The following is a 21,514-nucleotide window of genomic DNA, read 5'->3' as shown; positions in this document are numbered from 1 at the left end:
CCCTCTGAATGGAGACTGATAATCCAAATATTAGTCACTAAACAGTGAATGTGCAATTATGTTGCCAAAAGTTAGATTTTTAACAAATCATAATTCTAAAGATAAAACAGCAGATGCAAGTAAGTTGCTCTAACGATTATGTTCAAATTCATTATCAGTGTATGTCTTAATAATGCAGCCCCAGAGAATTAATATACAAACATAATTTTCTTCGTTTTTTCTTTGCTTCAAATCTGCCTTGACAGCAGAGAAAGCACAAATCTAGAAAGATATATTTATTTCGAAAGATACATTTCTAAATAAATCTAGAAAGATATATTTATTTATCATGGTTTACAGGGGGGACTGGCAAGCGACCTATTAAATAAAAAGATGGTAGATAATTGTAAAACCAAAATATGGAACATCAGCTGGTTTCCTAGCAACAGCTGAACTTAAGATTCTAGTCAATCAGATGTAAATTTCACTGTGCTATCCCTCAAATACTGATTATAGTAGCCCCCTTGAGATGCAAATTTTATGGGTAAATTAAATGTAAATGTTGACAATGTTGATATGAAAATCTGCTGATTAGCATAATTTGCATGTCTTGAGCTACCGTATTGAAGACTACTACCAGACAAGAGCAAATGCAAACTGTAAAGTCATTCTCATATGTACTTTCTTGAACACTGCAACAAAAACAATGCACCAATATTTGCAAAAAAAGAGAAGAAACTGATTCCTTCAGAAATCTAAATGGTTTTACTTTGTCAAGAAGGTGCTGAATTTACTCTACTTTTAATAACAAACTGGTTCGCACAACATGGTAAGCCAAACCATAGCTTAGCAATACCTTTTGCCAATATGCCAACTTACAGAAAGGTGCTTGCAGCCACTTTGCTCCCCCCAGGCCTTTTCGATTGCTATTGTCAAAGAGCCAGATGGCAGTAATTCACACTGTTCCAAGTTGGAGTTAACTCTTTATTAGCAAAACATGATATCCACAGACTTGGCTTAGTGTCAGGCCTAATAAGCACAGCTGCTATCCTCAGTAAGCCTTGCCCTATGAATTACAGTGGTATCTCTAGCTACGAACTTAATTCGTTCCGGAGGTCCGTTCTTAACCTGAAACTGTTCTTAACTAGAGGCGTGCTTTTGCAAACGGGGGTCTCTTGCTGCCACTGCACCGTCAGCACACGATTTCTGTTCTCATCCTGGGGCAAAGTTCTCAACTCGAGGTAACTCCTCCAGGTTAGCGGAGTTTGTAACCTGAAGCATTTTTAACCTGAGGTGTTTGTAACTCGAGGTACCACTGTAGTTGCCAAGACTGAAAGCTCCTGCCTTCCCACAGTTCTCCATGTTTCCTCCTCTCCAGGGCTTTCCCCCAAGCAATAATAATAATAATAATAATAATAATAATAATAATAATAATAATAATAACAATAACAACAACAACAACAACAACAACAACAACAACAATAACAATAACAATAATAATAATATATTATTATTATTTATACCCCACCCATCTGGCTGGGTTTCCCCAGCCACTCTGGGCGGCTTCCAACAGAACACTAAAATACAATAACCTATTAAACATTATAAAAAAATTCCTTCCAGTAGCACCTTAAAGACCAACTAAGTTAGTTCTTGGTATGAGCTTTCGTGTGCAAGCACACTTCTTCTGTAACTATTAAACATTAAAAGCTTCCCTAAACAGGGCTGCCTTCAGATGTCTTCTAAAAGTTTGGTAGCTATTTTTCTCTTTGACATCTGGTGGGAGGGCGTTCCACAGGGCGGGTGCCACTACCGAGAAGGCCCTCTGCCTGGTTCCCTATAACTTGGCTTCTCGTAGCGAGGGAACCGCCAGAAGGCCCTCTGCGCTGGACCTCAGTGTCCAGGCTGAACGATGGAGGTGGAGACGCTGTCAAACCTGGTCTGCGGGGATGCAGGGGAGAAGGATTCAGTCCCTGTCCCCCCCAGCTTAGTGTGTAATCTGAACCCATGCTCATGGTTTAGCTCTGTCGCAATTAAGCAGAAGCTGTAACCAAAGTTTGTCCGAGGAAGGTGAGGAGATTTCACCCCTCCCATACCCAAGAATCTCCTGATGATCTCCTGATGGTCTCTGCTGACTCCACAGAGAAGAGGAGGCGTGTCCTGCCTATCTACTTATTCTGCCCAGCAACATATCTGTGTGTGAGAGAGAGAGTCAGTCAGTCAGTGTATCGGAGAGAGTGAGAGTGTTAGAGATCCTAGAGATAAGACTGCTGCTAAGAGCAGCTGCAGACTCTCAGTGTAGCATTGATTTATGCTTAGAATATTCAGCTCTGTATATAGCTTTGTATCATAGTTGTAGTTATAGAATAAAAGGAAGATATTCTACAGAGCTGCTCTCCGAGTGGTTTATACTCTGCAAGACTCTGCAAAACTCTGCTGCGCAACGACTGTATTATTGAGACAGTGAATCCGGTGCTCTCAGCTCTAAGCTGTGAGTCCACAGCACTGTGACCTGTTCCTGTGAGAAAGGAGGTCTCTGGCGGTGCTACCCAGCTCGCCTAGCCCAGTCGGGGTTGAGGTACATGAGTCCAGTTGGCGCACTGGCTCTAGGGCGATGCTGACAGAAGGTCCCTGAAGCTTTGCAGCCTGCTGTACTAGCCTACAGGAAACTTCCAAAAACTCTTCAAAGGCCTCTTCCACATGTCATATTCATGCCTGTTTGGTTAACCGGCATGCAAAACGGGCTCCGTCTACGTAATTTAACTCCAATCCCTTCCTTTGTGTTGCCAAGCTATCTGATGCAAGTACAACGTCAATGGGACTGTGTAGCCCTAATTCATTCCAACTCTGATGTGCGCAGCCCCACTCTGGGCACAGCTCCAGGAGCAACTGAATGAAATTCAAGGCATCAAGCCATATGAGCCTTCTAAAACTTTTCAGCGTTCAACCAAGGAAAATGCTGCTCCACCCAAATCACCTTTTCAAGAAAGTAACAAACAAAAGACAAGCAACTCCTCATTGAATCGAAATAAGTTTACATGTTGAGGCCTGAAGTGCTGCCATGAAGGTTTCAAGGACCATTTCCAACTAGAGTGGTACCTTGGTTCTCAAACTTAATCCGTTCCAGAAGTCCGTTCCAAAACCAAAACGTTCCAAAACCAAGGCACGCTTTCCCATAGAAAGTAATGCAAAATGGATTCATCTGTTCCAGACTTTTTTTAAAAAACCCCCTAAAACAGCAATTTAACATGAATTTTACTATCTAACGAGACCATTGATCCATAAAATGAAAGCAATAATTTACTGCAGTCACATAATCAATCAATCAATCAACCAGTAGCTGAACTGGGTTCCACACAGTCCCAAAAACAAAACAAAAAAGAGCTGCAAAAACAAAAACGCAAAATAAATGGCAAAAACAGACAGACCTCAGCGTAACACCCAAAACAGAAGTGTGACACTCAAAACGGAGCATGTTCAGCTTCCAAAAAAAAGTTCGCAAACTGGAACACTTACTTTCGGGTTTGCAGTGTTTGAGTTCCAAGTTGTTTGCGTACCAAGCTCTTTCAGAACCAAGGTACCACTGTATATTGCTTGTGATGAAAGTAACAGTATAATAACCTTGAGACAGTGATTCAGTGCGACTGTGGAGGTGTGACTCAGCCCATAGCCTGGCTAGTTAATCAAAGAGAATATAATTTTGAACTATATTCTGTTTATACAAAAAAAATTAAATCTTCATATCTGTATATTTAGTTATTGTACCATCCACACAAAGTTAAGCATACAAAGTTTAAAATGTTTCCAAACTAGGTGTTCATTCTGGAATTGTCACACTTTGTTCACTCTTTATCGGGGGTCTACACAGCACTCAGCATTATCATTTCTCTCCTGTGTTTTGTCCGGACTGCTTTTGCTTTGCTTTGCTTTGCTTTTTTTCAGATTGCAGAAAACATTATCCCCACCCCCACCCTACCGATAGTAGAAAATGTGATGGTTTGGAAGCCAGAGAAAGGTACCGTATTTTTTGCCCCATAGGACGCACTTTTTCCCCTCCAAAAATGAAGGGGAAATCTGGGTGCGTCCTATGGGGCGAATGCAGGCTTTCGCTGAAGCCCGGAGAGCGAGAGGCATCGGTACGCACCGACCCCTCTCACTCTCCAGGCTTCAGGAAGCTATCCGCAAGCCTTGCAAGCCCGGTGGGAGTTCCCGTGGGCTCACAAGGCTTGCGGGCAGCAGCCTGCAGCCCCCGCAAGTGTCTGCAAGCCTCGCGCGCCCGGCAGGAGGTCCCGCCGGGTGCGCGAGGCTTGGAGCGGCAGCCTGTCGCCCGAAGCACGGGGAGCCCTCCGGAGGGCTTCCCGTGCTTTGGACGAGTGTCTGCATGCCTCGCACGCCCGGCAGGAGGTCCTGCCGGGTGCGCGAAGCTTGGAGCAGCAGCCTGTCGCCCGAAGCACGGGGAGCCCTCCGGAGGGCTCCCCGTGCTTCGGGCGAGTGTCTGCAAGCCTTGCGCGCCCGGCAGGAGGTCCCGCCCGGTGCGCGAGGCTTGGGGCGGCAGCCTGTCACCCAAAGCACGGGGAGCCCTCCGGAGGGTACCCCGTGCTTCGGGCAGGTGAGTGCAAGGCTTGGGGCGGCAGCCAGGGCGGGGGTAAATAATTTTTTTTATTCATTTCCCCCCCCAAAAAACCCCGAGGTGCGTCCTATGGGCCGGTGCGCCCTATAGGACGAAAAATACGGTAGATCAGGATCTACTGTTTTATCTCTGGGCGATTTTTCAGTAGATCAGAAATAGCTTCTGATTTCCAATTGTTTAACAACAACAACAAAAAAAGGCTAATGAAATAACTGCCCCAACACTCAAGGTGGATTACATTTTGTGATAATGGCCTACAATCAGTGCTTTTTGTCTGGGGGGATGCAGGGGTAAACATTTTGTGAATCTAATGGGAGAAGAAATTAAAAAACGATTAATTTTTTTAGCTTCTTCTCTAGCACGGTGAATCGTCAGTTCCACTGCTACCCCTACTGGCAGCCTCATTTCCTGTCACGGTGTTTCCCGAGTCTCAAGACAGAAGCGAGCGTTTAATGTGTGAAGTAGGAGTTGGAATCTAGCATAGTTATTGGTCAGTTTCATTGTATTTACTGTATTTATTTTCCCGATTTGAACTATAAAATAGTGGTTTTCTTGAGTCAAAATGAGAGTACCCCTAAACATTTTTTTAAAATTAGCTTTAAAGTAGCTAACCTTCATTAAATTGTGTTCCTTAGCTTATAAAGTAGTTTTATAAACAAACAAACAAACGAGCCAGAAAGCTAAATATTATGGCTCACCTCACCTGCCCACATATTTTGGCAGTTTAAAGTATTTCGCTTCCCAATCGCTGAAAAGCAGCAGCTGCCAGACTTCACGGCTGAGGTTCAGTATGGAAAGAAAATGAAATTTCTATAGGATGAGAAATTGTGTCATGGAATATTTTCCAAGAAGCTACCTAAGTGAAGCATCATTCCAAAGGCAGGTAACAGTTTTTCAGTAAGTTACGTGCAATATTAAATAGGTTCCACCTCTATGGCCAAAAAAACTCATTCTTTCAGCAAATAATTTATTTGCTGATTTGAGGCACAGTTGCCAACACCAGCCTCTAAACAGCTTTTACAGGAGGCCAAATTCCCTAAAGTTTCACCACCAGCCAAATTCACTCACAACCCAGTCCAGCTACTGGGGACAATCTGCCTCTGAACCCACTGAGCTCCTTTGGTTGTACTTTTTGGCTCATGGGGCAGTTTAGCCGGTTTTTTAAAAGTTGCTTGTGTAAGGTTCAGTGCTATTTTTCTACAAAAAGAGGTGCCAGAACTCACCATGAACATCTCCCTCATTCTCTTGGGATGGCAATGGTGCCTACCTGAGAGGAGCCGGAACTGAGTTCCGGCAAGTTCCGGATGAAAAATAATCCCTGGTATGGTTCTTCTGTTAAGACCTTTACCCAAGGCAAATCTCTAAGTCTAACACATCCACCAGCTCCCTTCTTCTAATTTTTCACGTGTGAAGCCTTCTTAACACACTGGAAATTGATAACTTCATATTCAGGCCTCAGCTGCCCACTTTTACCTCAGTTTCTTCAACTCTTTGCCCCACACCTCACCGCATCAACTGACTTTCCCAACTGACAGTCAACAGCCATTCGGAGTCTGTTGCTTCCCAAACCGATCCAAATGTGTTTACCTGAGCCAGGCCCCACCTACAAATATGAAAAGCCATCGTTCATCTTCTCCACTTTTCAGAAAGAACCTGTGGTCAAACAACTACTGCTAAACACAATAGCATTTCTCCACAGGGGGCTTCTGGGGGGCTGACATTTTTTCCTCTGAAGTCCCAACTAGAGGAAGGTTCCATTAACACATACTGTTGTACCCAAGGGCTCTGGGGAGAAGACAAACATGGACTACCAAGTGCAGCTACAAGGAGGAGTTTCAGAGGTGGACCATAAATGCCCCCCCCCCTTACGTCGACTTACTCCTTCCAAAATTTCCTGGGGGTTGTCCTCCATTTCACCCACCCACCCAAAATGTGAGTCATACGTTCCAATATGAGAACATTCAGCTCAGTGCTAATATAAATTCTTAAATATGGTTCCCCCATTTAATCAAAATAAATGGAGCGGGGGAAAGCCATAGGTCAGTGGAAAAGTTCAAACCACAACATCTCAGGTATGGCTGGGAAAGATTTCTCTCTGAAACTCTGCACAAGCTCTGCTGTTAGTGTAGACTTTAGTGAGCTAGAGCCAATCGCCTGACTGTATAAAGTAACTTATATTAAGCTGCTTTGGGTCATTGGAAAAGCTTTTTGAGATATTTATACTGTAAGAAAAAAATATACGTTAAACATGCTTAATGTTCAATTTCGGGCATCAGACTCCCCCCCCCCCCCAATACTGGTTGTAAAGATGAGTCTATTTTAAACCTGTCCTGTTTCTATTTTTAAAACATTCTGCTTATTGTTTAAGCGGTAGGCGTATGATACTAGGCAGTTTTCAAAGGAGAAGTGAAACAGATTGAAAGAAGTCAACAAGCTCAAGGAACCCTTAGGTTTCACCTGTGGTGAATTACAATGTCAGTAACTGAATGACGCTGTTCAAACAGATTTGCATGTGCGTGCATTGCATGTTATTATATTTACTATATCTTTTATTACATGTTTACAAAATCAGAATTGCTCCTTAACATGCTGAGTTTGCAATCTTACACTGAGAGTTTTCACCATATACTTAAAGCACACAATTCAGCAATGAAATAAATTGTGTATCAGTCAATGAAGGTTCAGTTATCCAGGGCTGAAATTATTATGGCTCCTCATGTGGCTGTCTGTTTTAAGCTGCTGTTTCAGCATTCTGTAAGAAGAGCTCCAAAACAGCTATTATTTCAAGCACTCACATATATATTTCAGTTGTATTAGCCTCTTTTTTTCAGAAAGCCAAGAAAGGCTTAAATGGGACTCCTAGAAGGTCTGCCATCCAGCTGAGCCCTGCTTAGCTTCACTGAGAAAGGAGGAGGAGGAGGAGGAGGAGGAGGAGGAGAAGAAGAAGAAGAAGAGTTTGGATTTGATATCCCGCTTTATCACTACCTGAAGGAGTCTCAAAGCGGCTAACGTTCTCCTTTCCCTTTCTCCCCCACAACAGGTGAGTGGGGCTGAGAGACTTTAAAGAAGTGTGACTAGCCCAAGGTCACCCAGCAGCTGCATGTGGAGAGGCGGAGACGTGAACCCGGTTCTCTTAACCACTACACCACACTGAACTGAGTGCCCTCAGATTAATCTCTAGATCAAAATATGGATGGAGAGAATAATGGTCATTCTCACAGAATATGGCACTCACATTTAGAACATACGATAATTCAAATATAAACAGGAACTAAGATGGCGAAGCTAACTAACCATTAAAGGAAGTATCTGGCAGGCTGGTCCAGTTAAAAAGTAGACAAGTGATTCCACTAAAATCTGAACAATTAGCAATAAATCCTAAAAGTGACAGATTATTCAACAACAATGAAACAAGGTTGTTTCTCAGTTTAGTAAGGAAATCTATGGAGATTCCCCAAGATTAGAGGAGAGGGGGAAAACCCTCAACATTGATCTTAACAAACTTATTCAAACTCTTGCTAGAGAAAGTTTAATCCTGTTTTAAAATCCCTCTAACCTATTACAGTGATAGCAGGAAGAAGCAATGATGTTTCTGGCAACAGAGTGCCCCACAGAGACCTGCCAAATGTAGCAATTCAGATGTGGTTTCCTGCTCCTATGCCTCTCTTACCACATCTACAGTGGCTAAACAGAGAGTGTGGGAAGCCCACATTTCTACAGCAAAAGGAAATATTATGACTTCTGAGCTGATATTCAGAGGAAATGTCATTTAGATAGTCAAGAATGTGCAAAAATTGGCACTGCATCATTATGGCAAAAGGCCTCTGAGTTAAGAATATATCTGAATCTCTGAAGTCACATTTTGTAACAGCAAAGGGTTATAGGAAGAGGACAGACATTATAATGGTAAAAAGGTAAAGGACCCCTGGATGGTTAAAGGCGACTATGCGGTTGTGGCACTCATCTCGCTTTCAGGCTGAGGGAGCCAACGTTTGTCCACAGACAACTTTCCAGGTCATGTGGCCAGCATGATTAAACCACTTCTGGCACAACAGGACACCATGACGGAAACCAGAGCACACAGAAACGCCGCTTACCTTCCTATACCTATTTATCTACTTGCACTGGCATGCTTTCGAACTGCTAGGTTGACAGAAGCTGGGACAGAGCAATGGGAGCTCACTTCGCCACAAGAATCTGAACCGCCGACCTTCTGATTGGCAAGCCCAAGCAGCTCAGTGGTTTAGACCACAGCGCCACCCGCGTCCCATTATACAACATTACAAGACACAGATGCAAAGCAGGCAGGGTCGGGGGGACTAGTCTGAAGAACTGCTTCCTAATACAGGTAGTCAGCCGGTTGGTCTGACGCAGTTGAAATAAATAAATAAATTGTCCAGTAGCACCTTAGAGACCAGCTAAATTTGTTCTGGTTATAAGCTTTCGTGTGCATGCACCCTTCTTCAGATACAGTACACTGAAACAGAAGCACCAGACCCTTATATATAGTGGGAGGATGGGGTGGGGTTTTTCTCAGAAAGGTAGTAGGAGACGGGTGATTGACTCAATGGGTATGGTAAACCTGTTGATGACTTCAATTAGTCCTACAGGAAAAAGCACCTTGCCTCCCACTATATATAAGGGTCTGGTGACTTCTGTTTCAGTGTATCTGAAGAAGTGTGCATGCGCACGAAAGCTTATAACCAGAACAAACTTAGCTGGTCTCTAAGGAGCTACTGGACATTTTATTATTTTTATTTTGCTTCTTAATAGCAATTGAAAAGAATTTTGGCTAGACCTGGAGTGAAAAACAAGTGTATCTGGGAGTCTCATAGAGGCTGATAAGAGCCAAATGCAGGGAGCAAACCAAGCAGTGTGGAAGGAGAAGGATAAAGTAACATTTATGAAGCACATCTTGGTATTGGGACTTAGGGTCTTCCAAAATGTGTGGGCTAACACTGGATTCACTTAAAGGGAAGAGTGAGGTTACGACCCCTGATTTGTGCAGGCCCAATAACCTCAGGGTAGAAATGCGGAAGTTGTGAGGAAACAGTATTATTATGTGCAGCAGGCAGAGGATGGATGAAGTGTTGCGTAGACGGATAGAGCAGCCACAAAGCCCTGAGATTAAATCAGCAAATCTCTAACACTAGTCAGGCCACTTCTGGAGCAGTTCCAGGTACCACACGTAAGTACTGTAAAAATCTAGTGATGCAACTCTACAATTCTATGATTCTATGAAAAACAAATCAAATGACAATAGGTTCAGGGAAGCAAAATGGAAGGTGGTCAAGGGTAAGGAAAACAAGTCCTATCAGAAAAGTTTGAAGGACCTGGGTTTGCATAGCCTGGAGAAGAGAAGAGTGAGGAGCTGGGAGGGTATAATGCTACTCTTCAAGCACTGGAAGAGCTATCACACAGAAGGAAAATACTTGCTTTTTGATGCACAAAAGGGCAGGACTAGATCTAATGGGCTTAATTTACATGAGTTTTGCCTTTCGTTGAGCACAAGGAGAAGCTTATTAGCAGTAAAAGTGATTCAACGATGGAACCAGTGCTTTTTTTCAGGGGGTACATAGTACCGGCACTGTTATGTACTGAAGTTCTCACCCTGGGCCAGCAGGGGGATACTGTAGATAGTTATGCAAATAAGGGATCGAAAGTGACGTTCAGTGATTGGATAGTTTTAGAAAATTGTTACAGTTACGTTGTACTGGAGCTCTATATAAGCAGGCTGACTGAGCCCTTCAGCTCAGTTCTGTTCTGGCCTCTGAATAAACAAGAGCTGTTTGAAGAATCGTTGTGTCGACTGATATGTTCACCCACAACTTAACAGGCACCTCTTTTTGTTGTTGTTAAAAAGCGTGGCACTTACTGTAACAACTTCATGGTGAGACCAGCACCTATTTTTCTAGAAAAAAGCACTGAATGGAGCCATTTATGCAAGGGAAGTTGAGCTCTCCCTTGCTGGATGCCTTTAAGCAAAGATATGATGACCATCTGTTGGGGACGTTGTAGGACCAGATGGGCTACCAGGCCCTCTCCAACTCTGCAATAAGAATTCTAGGTTGGGAGAGGCTAGCACACAAAGTCTAAAACATTCAGGCATGTGCACATGTGCAATTCCATAAACTTTTGAGAAATCCTAATAACCTCATCCCAACATTGCAAGGACAAAAGAAGAAGAAGCAGCTAGAATCAATGGAGATACATCAAGGCATAGCCAGGATTCATTTTAGGGGTGGGGGGCAGGTTTTATGGGGGGGGAGAGTCAAGTTATCTGTGATGCAATTGGTCAGTTAGTTAAGTATTTTTATTTCTTTACTTGATGGGGGGGATCTGTCTCCCCTGCACCCCCAGCTACATGCATGCTCTAGTAAAGGTAAAAGGTAAAGGACCCCTGGATGGTTAAGTCCAGTCAAATTCGACTATGGGGTGCTGTGCTCACCTCTGCTTTCAGGTCAAGGGAGCTGGTGTTTGTCCACAGACAGCTTTCTGGGTCATGTGGCCAGCAAGACTAAACCACTTCTGGTGCAACGGGACACTGAAACTGCTAGGTTGGCAGGAGCTGGGACAGAGCAACGGGAGCTCACCCCGTTGCAGGGATTTGTACCACCAACCTTCTGATCAGCAAGCCCAAGAGGCTCAGTGGTTTAGACCACAGCACCACCCTACAATGCTCTAGTATGAATTGCAAGCAGTGGCCTCATACCTACTCGGAAAGCCAGGTGTAGAGAAACGAGACCAAATAAATATGTGGAACGGAAAGCAAGATAGCAGGAACATCTACCTGTGAGCCTTGTGCAAAATTGTGCAAAAAGTCTTGTGCAAAATTGCAGTAGCTTTCCGAAGTGTTCTGTGCAGAGGGAAATAACAAGTATTCTTGTTATTTGTGTGGGAGCCCAAGCAGGAATGTGGGAAAGGGAAAAAGAGAATGAAGACATTATGCTTTTAAAATACACCTTTATATTATTGTGCTACTTGCAGAATTAACTGCCCTAAAAGTCTGGCAGGCACAGAAGTGGAGCTACAAAACAACTTAAGTTAAACAAACACATTTTCTGCCCGCAGGCTCTTGAAAAGGTAAACTAAAACTAATTATAACATAGTTGTAATGACAGCTGTATGGACTTTTAACAGTGTAATCCTACACATTTCTATTAAGAAGCATGTGCCATCGTTTTCAAGACAGCTTTCTCCCATGCAAATATTTATCGGGCTGAAGCTGAAGTAACCTCCTTTGCAAAACAGAATGCTTATGGCTCAAGGTCTAGCTAAAGCTGAAATAATATTTCTAGTATGGCAATTGTGAGAAGAAAAAAGGATTGCCGTGTTTCATCGGAAAGCACAATACATTCTGACAATAGAGAACAGAAAAGAGCTGTTGGCAAAAGGTCAGAGATGTTAATGGAGATGAGAGACAAGTTCCAGGAATTGGTGGTGGTTGTTTTGGTCTGATCAAGATTCAGAAGGATTAAGTTAGCAAAGACTGGAAACCTGCTCCTGCAAATTTAGTACACAGTATCAATGCATCAGAGTATGTGGATCAGAGTATATACATGGAATATGTGGATCATGCATACCACTGCCCTCTACTGTGTGGAATCAAAACAGCAACGATTCTATTTATTGGAAAGAGCCAACAACTGTATTTATTCGAACTAAAATTTTGCAAAGTGACATTTTGCTTTAGCTAAAATAGCAAAGGGACCACTATTGCAAGCAATATAAAAGGACAAAGGCAATCAAATTCATTTCTTTTAAAAGTGGATCAAGAATGAAAAGACAAAAAAAACTCGGGAGTGGGAAGAGAAAGGTGTACTTACCCTGCAGAAATCATTAAGAGAGAAAGACTATATCTCAAACTATTTTCCTTAAGTTCTGTTTGTACTGTACATAGTTATCTCCTGACTGCAAATGGGACCCCTGTCATTATGAAAAAAAGACGTTCATTCTGCTTGGAACTCTTCCAAAGAAAACCATCTAGAAGAATTTATCTCTGTGCACAATGACTGCAACGTATCTGCTATTGGTATCGATAGGAATTGAGCCAACATAAATATGCCAATAGGACAAGTGATGATTTGTTTAACAGAATTTGCATACCACTTAATTGTAAATAAAAAATAAAAAAACCAAGTGTTTTACATAAAACAACCAAAAAGCAATACAGCTCAATGTCAATGAGCAGGGAGTTCCACAGTATAGGTGTTATCATGCAAAAAAGACTGATTTCTTACAAGTCCAGAACAACCATCACGTGCCACATGTAGAAGTTCTGGTTCTGCTGATCTCAGTGGGCAAATATATGTAAGGCAATATTTCCAGAAAACTGGTCCCAACCTGCTAAGGGCTTTATATACCAAAAGAATCATTCATCTATATGATTTTCCACACCTGAACTAGCCTCTTGTTAAGACTGATTAATTGCTTAGATCGTCAAACAATACTTGTATTATTCACGCAGTTTCAAAAAAAGAAACAACAAAATCACTCTCACAAATATTTTCAGGTTAAGTTATACAACATGATTAAAAGAGTAGTATTACGGATTGATTGATTGATTGATTGAGTGTGTGTGTGTGTGTGTGTGTGTATGTTCACTACAGTCATACTTCATGTTATGTCCGCTTCATGTTACGTTCTTTCAGGTTACATCCCGCGGCAACCTGGAAGTACCGGAAAGGGTTACTTCCGGGTTTCGCCACATGCGCAGAAGCACAAAATGATGTCACACGCATGCGCAGAAGTGGCAAATCGCAACCCGCGCATGCGCAGACACGCCGCTGTGGGTTGTGCTCTTTTCATGTTGCGAACGGGCCTCCAGAACAGATCTTGTTTGCAACCAGAGGTACCACTGTATGGGTTAAGAAGTGTCTTAAGTGGAATGTGAAATTAAATCAGTGAAAATAATATATAAGGGTGAACATTGCCTCAAAATAACACAATGAGTCATCTCCAAACTTCAAGCCAGGGTTCGCCAACATGGTGCCCACAAGCACTAGTTCACTTGCCAGTACCTCCTATTTAGCTCATGAAAAGTGAAAGTAAATAGCCCCTCATAAATCCAAAATGCTCAAGGGACTGTTTCCTCTTCTTGCTCAGTTTCCACTGTCTCAGACTGTCCAACACTGAGCATGTCCCCTTAAGCATGGCCACATTTCATTAGATGCAGGGAGCAGATACCCACCTTCCATTCTGAATACAGAGGTGCAACGAGCTCATCTCTGTTAACAAACATGGCAGTGGCAGGAGGAGGTGCCATTCCTCTGCATTGATGAAGGGAGTGTGACACACATCTGCACAATGTGGTAGTCATGCGTCTTTTTAGAAGTGGTGACCATTTTCTATTATGCTTCACACACACACACACACAGCCCATGTCAGCAGTTCCTCAAAATCCCAAAAGTGCCCACTGGCTCAGAAAGGTTGAGGACCCCTGCTATAAGGTGTAAGACTTACTGCCCATCCGATTTCTCATTAGACTTGTGGAATGTGATTCAGCTGACTCACTTCTAACAACGGGACTGCAGCTGTGACCCTATAATAAATAAATATGTATGTACACATTCATCCCTCTCTTTTATCACTCTCGCTTCACCCAACATTCTGTCCAAACCTGCCCACAACTTAACCTCTCATGTGCATTGAGCATGTGCAGAAGCACCCTTATGACTAACACAGGCAACAAAAGTACATTTTAAATAAAATCAACAAAAGCACTTGCTAGATCAGGGATCAGCAAACTTTTTGAGCAGGGGGCCGGTCCACTGTCCCTCAGACCATGTGGGGGGGCCAGACTATATGGGGGGGGTAATGAATGCCCCACAAATAACACAGAGATGCATTTTAAATAAAAGAGCGCATTCTACTCATGTAAAAACACACTGATTCCCGGACTGTCTGTGGGCCGGATTTAGAAAGCAATTGGGCCGGATCCGGCCCCCGGGCCTTAGTTTGCCTACCCATGTGCTAGAATGATTCCCTTGACCTAACACAACAAACAGTTTCCCCCAAAATGTTGGACAAATGGAGAAATCATCCCAGGAAAACCACCCCAGCAAAACCTATGGAATAAAAATATACAGTACCTGCCGTCATGCCAGCATTTCTCACCAAGCATTCAAAACAAGCCGTTTCTTATCCTTTCTACCCCAAATTTGGCATGGACCATCCTCAAGACTAGCCCTCTTACGATGACAAGCTTCAGTTTGTTGAACCATTTTCTATCTATACAATGCAGAATCCTCCTCCACCCACAATTTATCATTATAATGGCATAATGCAATTCAGCCAACTCGCCCTGAACATAGGGGTCATAACTGGCTTATACCTAATCTAATAAAATCATGGTTTTAAAGTACGCCATTTATTTTCGGCCCTGTTCCTTCCCCCTACCTGCATCTTACAATGAATACAGGTCAACACGGTACCAGGGCTTTATGGACATGGGTTGTATTGGGAGACCTTAGTTGCTTTCAGTAGTCTATGCTCTGTTGTAGATTTCCTTAGTAGGCATCAAATCTCTCCAGAGAAAGGCACTACATTTTTTTTCTGATTAGTTGGCAAATGAATAATTGAAGAAGCAAATGGTTGAAATCACTTAAGATGCTTTTAGGCATCACGCTGCCAATATGGGACAAATTGACACAAGCCCTGATGTGGCTTCCCATGTGTATTGTAGTTCTCCCTTCTGTGGTGATCCTTCTTCCACTGCAATACATTGCACCGGTTTTTGAAGACATTAACTTTTCCATGTGATTTTGATGAAAAATAGAGAAATTGGTTCTCTCTCTCTTTCCTGTATGCATTCCATTTCACCCAGAGAAAACATCCCCATTTTTTTTTAATGGTTCTAGAGAGCACTTTAGAAATACAAGGATTTTTGCGATTTTGAGTCCTGTACAAACAGGACAAGAATCTTTCAAGAACCAAAGCATCTGCTCATTTATAATTATATGCATAATAAACTTAATATGTGCCCAGTTCTAGCCTGCCTTCTCTACTTCTAGGTAACTTCTGCACCTGCACACCAGCTAAAGTATCACTCCTCAAAATCCTCTGTTCAGTTATGCTTGGACTACTGCAACGTGCTCTACGTGGGGCTGCTGTTGAAGGTGACCCGGAAACGACAACTAATCCAGAATGCGGCAGCAAGACTGGTGACTCAGAATGGCCGCCGAGACCATATAATGCTGGTCCTGAAAGACCTACATTGGCTCCCAGTACATTTCTGAGCACAATTCAAAGTGTTGGTGCTGACTTTTAAAGCCCTAAAAGGCCTCAGCCCAGCACACCTGAAGGAGCATCTCCACCCCCATCATTCAGCCTGGACACTTGAGGTCCAGTGCTGAGGGCCTTCTGGTGGTTCCCTCCCTGCGAGAAGTGAGGTTACAGGGAACCAGGCAGAGGGCCTTCTCGGTAGTGGCACCCACCCTGTGGAACACCCTCCCATCAGATGTCAAGGAAATAAACAACTACCTGACTTTTAGAAAACATCTGAAGGCAGCCTGGTTTAGGGAAGTTTTTAATGTTTGATGTTTTATCATGTTTTTCATATTCTGCTGGGAGCCACCCAGAGTGGCTCGGAAAACCCAGCGCCCAGCAAGATGGGCAAGGTATAAGTAATAAATTGTTGTTGTTGTTGTTGTTGTTAAGATCTGGTGGTTTTCCATAGTTGAAAACATCTCCTTGGACTTTTATCCATCAAGAATGTGATAGTCAGGCCAAATTCAAGCTGTTATCATTGTTATGGAAAGCCCTTAACAGCATGGGACCAGTTTACTAACCCCATATATGCTCACTCAACAACAGTGATCCATGAAATTGGCATTTATTAAACAAACAAACAAACAAACAAACTGCCCTATACCTGGAGGTCTCAGGGAGGTTCACAAAACAAGATCAACGTATAAAATCACAATATATATATATAATCAAAATAAAAACAGCAACCCAGTAACACCTGCCCCCCAAAGGAACAACATTTTAAAAGGGAATAGGGTGTCAATCAAATCAACCAAAGGCATGTTTACAAAGGAATGTTTTTGCTTGGTACCTAAAGGTGCATAATGAAGGCACCAGGTGAACATCTCTGGGAAGAGCATTCCACAGATGGGGAGCCACTGCAGAGTAGGCCCTTTCTCGTGTTGCCATCCTCCAGACCTCATGAGGAGGCAGCACATGAAGAAGAGCCTCTGAAGATGATCTCAGAGTCTGGGTAGGTTCATATGGAAAGAGGCGGTCTTTGACGTATTGCGATCCTGAGCCGTTTAAGGCTTTATGGGTCAAAACAAGCACTTTGAATTGGGCCCGGAAACTAACTGGTAGCCAGTGCAGTCGGACCAGGATCGGTGTAATATGTTCAAACCATCTTGCTCCAGTGAGCAACCTGGCCGCTGAATTCTGCACTTTTACAAGTGCCACATAATGTTTGTTCCACGTTTTTAATGAGCCAATTTTTTAATGTGGCAACTCCTGTACCCTGGAACTCCCTGCCCATTGACAGGCAGCAGGGGCAGACTTTGGTCTTTCAAATTATCAGTGGGCAACCTGTGTAAGGCCAAAATTTGGCACACTCACCCAACTTCAGTTCTGCTCAATTCTCTGCGTCATAGTTGTGATGCCCTGCATGTGAATCACTTTCAGGTGCCTCATAGGAAGTGATTCATAAAAAAGATGTGACAACATCACATTAGTTAGGCCTTAATATGAACTCTCTCTCAGTCTCATGTCTGATAGGCAAGGATGCACCAGATCTAAGCTTACAATATGTTGAGGAGAACCTGATGCTGCAATCAGATGTTCGCTCCCCAAACATTATGATGCCAAGTTACACTGAGCAAAGCCATAGTTTTCACAAGAAGCCATAGTTTTCACAAGAAGATTGATCATGAAAGATAACCTTTGACTTAATCCTGAGAGAAGCTTAAATCTACTTTTACTGCAGCCTAAGGTTGTAATTATGAGCAGTGGATGAATTCTACCATGATGAGAGGATGCCATGATAGAGTGGCCATGTTTAATGAGAAGGAATTTAAAACAGAACCATGAAACTGAACTGGAGGCAAACTCAACCCTCCAGATGTTTTGGGACTACAACTCCCATCATCCCTGACCACTGGTCCAGTTAGCTAGGGAAGATGGGAGCTGTACTCCCAAAACATCTGGAGGGCCGAGTGTGCCTATGTCTGCTGTAATGCGTAAGAAGATGACTTCTCAAAAGTAAAACATGGTAGCAATGCAGGAGATGCAAGAGGTTGAAGTCAGAATAAAGTTAGCTTCTCCTTGCTGCTAATCTGGTAGGGGAAGCAAACATATATTCTGGCAAGGACAACCCTAACCGATGGATGCTTGCATTCCTAACTCAACAATTCATTGTTAGATGAGTTATGAATTCTCCAACTCAGGGTCATTGACTTGTGGGAGGGACACATCCTTTCTTTGAAGAAGTTCTCGCTTTGCTACAGCAAAGCAATCAGATTTTCTCTTAAGGGCCTATGGCCTGAAAATAATTATAAGCCTACCCAAATGTATTCTGTTGATAATACAGGAAGCATGAGTATTCACTGGGTACCACATGAATGGCACTGATTCAACTTGCTGGCCATTTTTGAGTCAAATTTTATTGTATAGTAAAACATATAGCCTTACAATGGATCATAGACAGCCAGACAGATTCACAATACCAATACATCAATATAACACATTAGATTATTGGCAACTCCTATGCTGCCCCGGGAATGCGCACCAAATCACTGCATTAAATGTGTAACATTTATGCACTGGACTGTAAAAGAGTGAGGGAGTGAAAGAAAACCAGTGGAGGTGGCAAAAAGCAGCAGTAGAAATTTCAGGAGGAGATGTAGGCTGCTACCAGTGTCTAGCAGCCCCCCCTGCCAGGTCATAGGCCTTAACAAGTGTCAAATGGTGCTGGTTCCTGATATCATGTGAATACCACCAACTCTGAAACAAAATGTAACATGTAATAACTACTATAGCTGTGTTGGGAATGTTACACATTGCTGTAGGCCTTAAACTTATGCTATTCCCAACTGCTTATAGAGGAAAATCTTCTGAAATCAATAGTGCTTCTCCATGATTGCATTCTGGCTTAGAGCAATGCCTCTCCTGGCTTGCATCCTTCTCTTTCCAGCGGGCTTATGCCAGTGACACATTTAGAAAGGTTTTTTTTTTTAAAGCGGGCATGTACTTTTAAAAATCAAGAATGAATGGCTTCCTAAAGACTTTTCACTTCATCCTCCCCCTGCCCCACTCCAAGTTAGGACTTTCCAGGAGTCATAAAACAGAACAGCATGTTCACCTCTCCCATTACAGAACAGCATGATGTGCCACTTAGTTACATTTTTACTCAACCACCACAGTCCAGACAATCAAAATATGCACACAGAGAAAGGCAAGGGCTTTTAGGCTCACAGTTCCAGCTCTCTTACTACCAACACTTTATCATCGCACTTGTGTCACTTTTTATTTTTTTTAAATTAAATTGGTTTGCATACTCAGTCTGGATTAATGCATCTCCAGGACAAAGGCAGTATCCTGATCGGTCTGTTTTTACCCCACCTCAAATGAACTGTCAACTACTATCACCCAGTGCAGGCAAATTAGCTATAGACAATAGTCACGATAGCCTGAGAACCCTAGTCTTTCGCTTACATATCTGCAAGGGTTATAAAAAATGCAACCTTCTTGCAGGGGTGCCAACTTGAAAGAAATATTGGGGGGACCAGGTGAGCTCCACCCCGCATAATCAACCACATGATGCGGCACATGGACACCATTTGAATGGCAATGCTCATCAACTGGGGGGAGGCAACTCCCTCAAATATTTTATTAGTGGGGCCAAAGGGACTTCTGCCCCTAGGAGTTGGGGCTCTTATGCCTTCTTGCAAGAAAATCATACTTCCACATTCTTGTTTCATTCACCTGCTGCTGCCATTTACTCCTTGGCTCTCCTCTGATTGCTCTCTGACACTCTGTGAGATTTCCTACTGATCATGTTTAAGCCGTGTGTGAAACGTGGCCTGGAAAACCAAAACCAAACGGAAAGAAAGCAAGCCCAGACCCCAAACGCCCTTTGCAAGGTAAGAGCATTTTGTTCTCCTATCATCCTCCTAGTCAGCGTCCCGTCCTTCCCTGATTCCTTCTGAAGCCAGCCTTGGCACAGGGAGACCCGGCTGCCGCGGGACTTGTTGAAAGCACTTGTTCGACACTCCAGGCAGGGAGGGGAAGCGAAATCCTACAGGTGACGGCGGCCCCGGATCCCAAGGCTGACCTGGCCGCGCCGCCACGCGCGATCTCCAGGAGAGGTCCTTGGCGGAGAGGCCCAGCACGGCTCCCAGTGGAAGCAGCCGGGGAAAAGAGGCGAGGCTCCGCCCGGGCGACGGGGGCTCCTCCCCGCCCGGCGCCCCCTTGACGCAACCACGCCAGCCGGCAAGTCCCCCGGCGGAGACCTCGTCCCTTCCCCTGCGGCAGCCACTTGACCTCCTTCACCAGCAACCCTTCCCCGCTGCCGGGGCCCTGCACGCCCTGTCCGTCCCTCCGGCCTGCCTGCCTGCCTGCGTGACGCGCCGCCTCCGCCGCGAGGCGCCTCGGGTGCAGGGAGCGAGGCCGGCCCGGGGTTGGCCCGCCAGAGAGGCAGGGCGAGAAAGCCAGCGAGCGAGCAGCCCGCGCGCGCGCGCCATCCTCCTCCTCGCCTCCACACCTAGCAACAGCGCTGACAGGACGCAGCCGCCGCCGCCGCTGCAGCGGGAGGAGGAGGAAGCGGAATGGCCGCCTCGCCGGCGGCGGCAGCGGCGGCTTCTCCCTCCCTCCCTCCCTCCCCACACAGCCCTGACAGCCAGAGCCGGGGCGGAAGCAGCAGGCGGCGTGCTGGACTCGTCCTCCTCCTCCTCCCTCCGGGTCTCTCGGCGCGCCGCGGCTGCCAAGGCAAACTCCGGCGCCTTTGCAACAGCCCCGGGGCTGCACGCGCCACGCCAGCCACCCGGCGGCCGAGTACCTCAGGCACCCAACTCGCCAAGCAGCCGCCGCCGCCGCCCCTCCCCGCACAACACACCCACCCTCGTGCCTGCCGCCCCTCACCCGCCGCCCCTGCCCTCCCATTCATCCCCGGCGGCAGCCTCGCCCGCCAGTCCCCCAGACGCTTCACCCCACACACCCGACGCCCCTCCCTCCTTCTCCCCTCGGCACTCCCAGCCGCTCCCGCCCACCCGCCGTTCTAGCGTGCTTGGGGGTCTCTCCGGCCGCCGCCGCCGCCCCCCTCCCACGCCCACGCGCCTGCCGGGGGTGGGTAGTTTTTTTTGGGGGGGAAGCCCGACCCTCTCGCTCACTCACCGATATGGTTGTCCTCGATGTGCTCGATGAGCTCGGCCAGGGTTGGGAAGGGCAGCCCGCAGCCCCCGAAGCGGCAGGTATTGGAGAAGAAGGAGGCGGCGGCGATGCCTGTCATGGTGTTACATGGAGGTTTTCGCCCCTCTCCGCCCTGCGGTGCCTACTCTGCCAGGGCCGCCGCCGGCGGGAAAGGGAGAAACCGGACAGAGAGGAGAGGAGATGGGGAGAGAGAGAGAGAGAGGGAGGGAGAGAGGGAGGCTGGGGGTTGGGACGAGGAGGAGGTGGCGGCAGCGGCTGCAGCGTCGGGAGCGGCGGAGGGGAGGGACGGGCTGCTGGGTGGGGGGAGATGAGGCAGGCGCAGCTGGGAGGAGGGACCATTGCCGCACTGGAACAGCTGGGCAACCCCTGCCGTCGCCGCCTGACTCCGCAGCGGGAGCCAGAGACCCAGGCCACGCTCGGCGGAGGCGGGCAACCCACACACGGCTCCTCGGCTCTGCCTGGGGAACCGGAGCGGCGGGGGGGGGGCGCTGCACAACAGTTGGGGGTGTGTCTTCT

The 21,514-nt window shown here is 45.4% G+C and overlaps 1 protein-coding gene across 1 annotated transcript in view; it reads right to left on the bottom strand.

Moving 5' to 3' along the window:
• JAZF1 (JAZF zinc finger 1) overlaps positions 1-21,275 on the bottom strand; it is a 132,112-nt gene extending 110,837 nt beyond the window's left edge. Inside the window, exon 1 of the mRNA XM_081164942.1 lies at positions 20,963-21,275. Coding sequence (XP_081021068.1) covers positions 20,963-21,077 — 115 coding nt within the window. The 5' untranslated portion in view covers positions 21,078-21,275. The remainder of the gene's footprint in view (positions 1-20,962) is intronic.
• Positions 21,276-21,514: the final 239 nt, after the last annotated feature.

The sequence above is a fragment of the Podarcis bocagei genome (assembly GCF_964188305.1).
Source record: "Podarcis bocagei genome assembly, chromosome: 12".
In the NCBI taxonomy this organism is placed as follows: Eukaryota; Metazoa; Chordata; class Lepidosauria; order Squamata; family Lacertidae; genus Podarcis; species Podarcis bocagei.
Note: the sequence above shows the minus strand (reverse complement) of the source record. Positions and strands in the feature narration are given on the sequence as shown.